Below are 6,857 nucleotides of genomic sequence, written 5' to 3'. Positions count from 1 at the left end.
GCCGCTTGTCCTGACGGATAACCAGACCCCGCCGTTATCTGAACCGCAAGCTGGATTTCTAGAAAAACCTCTTTTTTTTTCTTCCCCCCACCCCCAAATATTAATGAGGATCATTCAACTGGATTGAAAACTCCAAAGGATGCACCCTTGGGGCAGCACGTAGCAGTGGGAGGGGGTCCCAAAGCTATTTTATGGGATGGAGTGGCCGTATCCTCATACCCCTGGCATGGATAGGTTTATTTTTCAGGGAGGAAGAGGAAGGTTTGTGCCCAGGAGCAGCCGCATTGTCCGAGGAGCCGCGGGGGTGGCTGTGGTGTGACACCGGGGCTGTCGCGTCCTTTGCTGGGGTTGATGGCATCTGTGGGTGCGAGGGCGGCAGTGCCGGACGGTGCATCCCTTGGGAAATAGGGTCCAGGTTGGAGTTTCCTGGGGGGAAAAATGGAGAAAAATACAAAAAAAGTGGGGGGAAAAAAGAGGGAAAAAAAATAAGAAAAATGGGAAAATGGGAAAAATTTTAAAACGCGAAAAATAGGGGAAAATGGCAAAATGGGGAAAAATGGGGAAAAATGACATCCCTCTCTTTCTTGAGGGTCTGTGGCTGCAAAACTCAGAAAGGGGCTTCATGCCGTCACCACCCCCAACCCTGCCGCCCCTCCTCACCCCAAACACCCGAGGGCAGAAACAAGAGAAAAATCCATCGCGCTCAATCCCTCCCTTTTAACAGGCTGATTTAATATTTGGGGGAGCACCGATGTGCAAAGCGGGGGTTGTTTCCCTCCTTCCCACCCCTGCCCCGGCCGGCGATGCTGGCAGGTACCGCATCCCGCCCGATAGCATCTTTCAATTAACCGGGAAGAAAAGCCGAGCCGTAATCTCGCAGCCTCCTCCGCAGCCAGATGTGACCTGCTTTTCCCAGGACTTGGTGGCTCTTGGGGACATGGGGACAGCGCTGGGGGTGGGTTGCAGCCCACTCCTTGGCTCCGCTGAACCCCGTTTTGGGGCTCAGTGATTTTTCGGGGGGGTTTGCCCTCTCCTGGGAGCTTTCTGCCAAGCCTCTGACTCACGCCGCCAGCCAGTTTTAATGAGACTTGACGAAGATTAAGCCTTAATTCCTGCCCCTTATCAGCTTCCCCTGGTCCCCTCCAGCAAATGACAACGGGGAGCTGCCAGGGTCTGTGTCACTGCCCGGCTGGTGGGGACAAAATGTGACCGTGACACCGGGCAGGGACCCCAGCGGATGCTCTGCCTTCATGGCAAAGAGTGGGGGTGTCCCCCCACCTTGGTAGGGTGTGAAATAAAAGGGGACCCCCTGCCCAGCTTCTCAAACCCCCCCCCAAAGCAGCCTGAAATGCTGCTGGAGTGACACATGGGTTGTAAAGCCACTGTCACCGAGGTCTTCCGCACCTCTGACATCCCGGTACAGGGGTTCCTGGGTGCTGCTCGGGTATGGAGGGACCTCAGTGCCACCAAGGGTGACACCAACCCTCATGTCCCCGTCCTGCTCCTCTCTGTCACCTCCACCTCCTCCCCTCGTGTCACTGTGCAGCCCCAGGACCTGCTCCCAAGGACCATAGGGATGTCACATCCTTTTTCCTGATGGGATGAGGGCAAGGGGAGGGTCAGGAGGACCAGCCCTCCTGTTTGCAGATGGCTGGGGGGATGCGTGGGGCTAAATTGCTGGGAATTGGGAGGGAAGCGCACTGCCTTGGTCATGTCACTTAATCACCGCCTGTCACCGGTGTCGGCAAAGCTGGACAGGACGCAGGAGGTTCTTTGGGAATTGGCTTTGCTGCTCCACACCGGGTGGGCTCAGATCCCAGCAATCCCTCCTGGCAGCGGTGGCTGAACCCTCCCAAGATAGAGACAGGGGCGAGAGCACCCCAAAAATGGCCAGAAGAGGAAACCGAAGCAGAACAACCTCTCTCAGCCCTGGTGATGCTCGGATAAGGAGTGTCCTGTTCAGGGGACAGCTGGGGACGTGCTGCCCCACCACGTCCACCTGCTAAAATAAGCCCCGTCTGGGACTTGTGCCATGAGAGAGCCTGGAAAAAATAAAGCTGGGACACACCGGATCCATTTTGGGGATGAGGGGGCAGCCGGGCTCCTTTCCCAAAAGGATAATTGCGGCAGGGGGACCAGGTGGTGAGGGAGGACGGGCTGAGAACGGCCACACTTCGGTGCAGGGCTCGGCGGTGCCGGTGCCGTCCTGGTTTGACGGGTTTTTCTCTCTCCGGTGCCGCAGCCGCTGCCGGTGCCAGTGTCACCATGAGGACCGTGCTCTGGGACCTGCTGCTGCTCTGCCTCTTCGCCCGGGCGTGGGGCGACTGCCGGGGGGACTGTCTGCACTGCGACCGTCACCTCTACCGGGACAGCTTCGACGTCCTCGTAAGTCCCCTGGGGGTGGCACCCATGGGTGCCGTGCCAGCTGCACCCCCTGTACCGGATGGGCGCCTTGTGCCGGGGTTGGGGTTTGGGCTTTTGGGGGGAGTTTGGCTACCGGTTGGTGCCAAATCTCAAGGGGATGGTGCCACATCTCAAGGGGATGGTGCCACATCTCAAGGGGATGGTGCCACCTGCTGTCACTGTCCCTCCTCCTTGGGCGCCCCGCCAGGGACACCAAGATGGTCCTGAGGGAGGATGCAGAGCCCAGATCAGCTGCTGGGGGTGATGGGGACAAGGCTGTGGTGGCCCAAAGAGGGTCTCAAGACCCCCACCATCCCCAGCTCCCCTACCTCCATGGCTTGTGGCATCACTGTCCCCACCTATGCCAACCCGAGACCCCCCAAGCCCCCACCCCATCCTCCAAGAAGCCACCAAATTCCCCTTCGAGCTCCATCAGGATGCGACCAGCTTTACAGATGCCCAGTGAGCCGTGGTGTTTCAGGGGACGGGGCACCCCACAGACCCTCTACCCTCTTGATTTCCCTCCGATGCTGGATGGAAAGAGCCATTAAATTACATTTTCGGGGGTTTTTCCAGCCCCAAATCCTTCCTTTTCCCCTCCACTGAGCCGTGGCCATGTCCTGCCCAACAGCATTTCTTTCCCTCCTGTTCTCCCTCCGCCCTCGGGGGATTATCCATCACCCGCTCGCTAATTTATTAACGATGATAAATCACAGTGGGTTGAGACGTCTACCCAAAAGGACCTGGCATCCCAGGAAGCCCCCAGGGCTGGAAATGTCTCCCCAAAACCAAGTGGGATCAGTGACTTCCAGGGCTTCCTGGAGATGCTGGAGCCACCCCAGTGCCACCCCCTTGCTGGCAAAGCCTTCTGCAATCACACGTTGCTGCCACCAAGTTTTGGGGCACAATTGCCCTGTTTATGCCCCAAAATGTTGTTTTGTAGTCTGAAGGCACCAGCGTCTCTGCAGGGACAACCCCCTCCTTCCCAGTCCTGCTTCTGGAGCTGCATCTGGACTCGATGATCTTGAGGGTCTCTTCCAACCAAGCTGATTCGATGATTCTATGATTTTGCTCTGTCTCCCTTGGCCAGTGAGATGGAGATGGGATGATTGGTGGCTCCTGGGTCCCATGCAAGGTTGTATCTCAAAGCAAGAGTGGTTTGAAGCAGGAGCAGAGGAACCCGGGGTCTTTGGAGGCTTGGTTTCAGCTGGAAGAAGCGGCATGGTGGGATTTAATACAACCTTCCACCATTTCCAAAGCAATGGCCAGGGAAGTTCCATCAGCAGCGTGGCTGATCCATCCTTCAGAATAGAAACACGAGATCCCTCTGAAGTCACAGGCACCATCGTCACAGCTTGCAGGGCAGGACAGGAAGCAGCTGATGGAGCTGGTCTTCAAGATGTGGATGAATCACCTATGTCCTGCTCCTCAGAGTCATCTAGGGATGGTGCAAAGCCACGGTGGCACCATCAATGTCAAATGAAGATTGGAAGGAGCCACCCCAGGTAGTTTCGGCGCTGGAGGTGGTGGACTGTTGGATGATATTTCCTGAGGACTCCCAAAACACCGCGAGCAGAAGCTACTTCCATGTGAATTAAGACCACAGCATGATGGCTGAGGACCCTGGGATGTTTATGGTGCTGCCTTGTGGACGAGCAATAGGACTGTGGATGGTCTTCCAGTTGACGCCTCGGGTAATTCCTCTTGAAGCCTATTAGCTGGTGCTCATCGGAGCTGTTACCTACACAGGATCCACCACCTTTCATCTCAAATGCAGGGCACTGTAAGGACACTGTCCATCAGCTGTAGACCTTGGAGATCGATCCCAGGAAAGAATCTTGGCTCAGTGCAGGATGCCCTTGGTGTCTCCACAAGGACCCCCGTAGGTGTCCCAGCCTGCAAGATCCTCATCACCATCTCACTTTGGGACAACTATTTTTCTTTCGTCTTTTTGTCTGAAGAACCTGGATGCCCTCAGGGATGGCAACGGCCACGTGCTTGAGCTTCAGCCCTGAGACACCGCGTTGGGATTTGTAGCACCTCTCACCTGGTGAAGTTAATGAGCCCATGGTGAAGAGAGTCTTTGCAAAGGTTTTGGTCTTGCAGGTGGCCTGTAGCAATGAGACACGCCAAAGTGCTTCATCATGGCGTCCCCCAGTTGGTGTTAAGCATTTAGAAGAGCCCACCATGAAGCTCATGTTGGGATGGAGACACTTCAATGGGAGGGAGGACAACCTTTCCCTCCTGGGCCCTCCAGCCCTGGTTTCTTTTGGTATTTATTTAGTTTGGTTCTTCTACAAATGTCTCCTGGATGGTTTCCCCTGGGTGCTGGTTTTGGTGGTACGAGCCCACTTGGGGCTATCACCCAACAGCGGTGCCAGGTCTGTGTCCTGCCTTGGTGGATGAGGCCTCTTGGAAAGAGATGAGACACAGAAGTGGTAGGATGCACCCATGGGTGCTGAGGAAGCCCGATGGGACCTCTTGATGAGGCTGCTCTTGATGGCCTTTGAAGGGATGTGGAGATGGAGGCGGGTTCCTGGGGGCTGGAAGGAGGCAGATGTCACACCTGACTTTGAGGAAGGCATGAAGGAGGATCTGGAAAGCTATGAGCTGGTTGGCCTTACCTCAGTCCTTGAGGAGGTGGTGGAGCACATCATCCTGCAGATGTGTGAAGGACAAGAAGGTCACCAGGAGCAGCCAGCATGGATTGATGAAGGGGAAGTCATGCTCGACCAACTTTATCGCTTTCTGCAGGGAGACAACCAGCTTGTCCTGACTTTCATCAGGCTTTGATGTTGTCTCCCATGACATCCTCATAGACCAGACGCTGAAGCACAGGGTAGATAAATGGGCAGTGACGTGGACTGAAGCCTGGAGGACCTTGACATCTTCATTAATGACCGAAACGATGTGGAAGAGGCACCCTCAGCAATTATCAGAAAATGCTAAGTTTGGAGGTGTGGATGGTCGACTGCAGGGTTGTGCTGCCATCCAGAGGAACCTCGCCAAGCTGGAGAAATGGGTGGGTAGGAACCTCCTGAAGTTCAACAAGGAGAAGAGCTAAGTCCTGCCCCTGGGGAGGAACAACCCCGGGCACCGGCACATGCCATGCATGGGTCTCTTCCCACCTCCACTGTCCTGCGACTCAGTGATTTTTTGGGCTCATGCCCAGCTGAAGGACCCAGCAGTGCAGAGCATGGGGTGGTGGGACCAGAGTGTGTCCAGCGTGGACCACAGCCTGTCCAGGGACGGTTGGGAGAGGGATGTTGAGCAGCTGCCATAGCTCCCCAGCATCTCCACCACCACCCCTGGGAGCCCAGAAAGGGTGTTTGGGAGGGGACACCTCACCAAATGAGGCCAGGCAAGGGCTGATGAGCTACTGGCACCTTTCCATGGGTGTCTTCCAACATGCTGCATCACTGGACGAGTTGGACATGGGGAGATTTGGGGAACACTGGAACAGGCTGCCCAGGGCAGTGGTGGAGTCACCATCCCTGGAGGGGTTGAATAGATGTGGAGATGAGGTTCTCAGGGACGTTGGTTAGTGCCAGGGTTGGGTCAACGGTTGGATTCCATGATCTTGAGGGTCTCTTCCAACCAAAATGATTCTATGATTTAATGATTGTATGATTCAATGATTTGATGATTCTACACCACGCAGTGCTTCCCAGTGTCCCACAGTCCTGGTGAGACTGAAACTCACCAGACACCGATCCTCATGTCTCCCGTGGTCTTGGTGGGACCCAAACCCACCTGACACCCATCCCCATGTGTCCCGTGGTCTTGGTGGGACCCAAACCCACCTGACACCCATCCCCATGTGTCCCGTGGTCTTGGTGGGACCCAAACCCACCTGACACCCATCCCCGTGTCTCCTGTGCTCCTGGTGGGACCCAAACCCACTTGACATCCATCCCTGTATCTCCCGCAGTCCTAGTAGGACCTAAATCCACCTGACACCCATCCCCGTGTCTCCCACCCAGGTCTGCATCCTGGAGTGCGAAGGCGAAGCCGTGCCGCGAGCCACCTGGGAGCTCTGTGCCGCCGCCGCCGGCCGAGCCGCCCCGCGTCCCCGTGACCTCCAGGATGCTCCCCGGCGTGGCGTGGTGCCGGCGGTGCCACCAGCGAACCCGCTCCAGGTAAGCGAGCTGCTGCAGCGCCGGGAAACCGAAGACAACGAAGGCGTCGAAGCGGCGCCGGGCGCTTTCCCGCAGCCGCCCGAGGACATTTCCCGACGATCCGGTTTCCCCCGGGGGACGCGCGGCTGGTGGCCGGCGCCGACGGCGAAAGGGGTGCAGAAGCGATACGGGGGTTTCATCGGGGTGCGCAAGTCGGCGAGGAAGTGGAACAACCAGAAGAGGTTTAGCGAGTTCCTGAAGCAGTACCTGGGCATGTCGCCGCGCTCCAGTGAGTACGAGGTTGCCGGCGGCGTCAGCGAGCACAACGAGATCTAA

General features: G+C 56.8%; 1 protein-coding gene across 1 annotated transcript; it reads left to right on the top strand.

Moving 5' to 3' along the window:
• The first annotated feature begins 2,265 nt into the window (after positions 1 to 2,265).
• On the top strand, positions 2,266 to 6,857 carry PNOC (prepronociceptin). The gene is made up of 2 exons (XM_065632674.1): positions 2,266 to 2,385; positions 6,387 to 6,857. The coding sequence occupies exons 1-2, from the start codon at positions 2,266 to 2,268 to the stop codon at positions 6,855 to 6,857; spliced, it is 591 nt and encodes a 196-aa protein (XP_065488746.1).

Source organism: Caloenas nicobarica, chromosome 3 (genome assembly GCF_036013445.1).
Source record: "Caloenas nicobarica isolate bCalNic1 chromosome 3, bCalNic1.hap1, whole genome shotgun sequence".
NCBI classification, from domain to species: Eukaryota; Metazoa; Chordata; class Aves; order Columbiformes; family Columbidae; genus Caloenas; species Caloenas nicobarica.
Note: the sequence above shows the minus strand (reverse complement) of the source record. Positions and strands in the feature narration are given on the sequence as shown.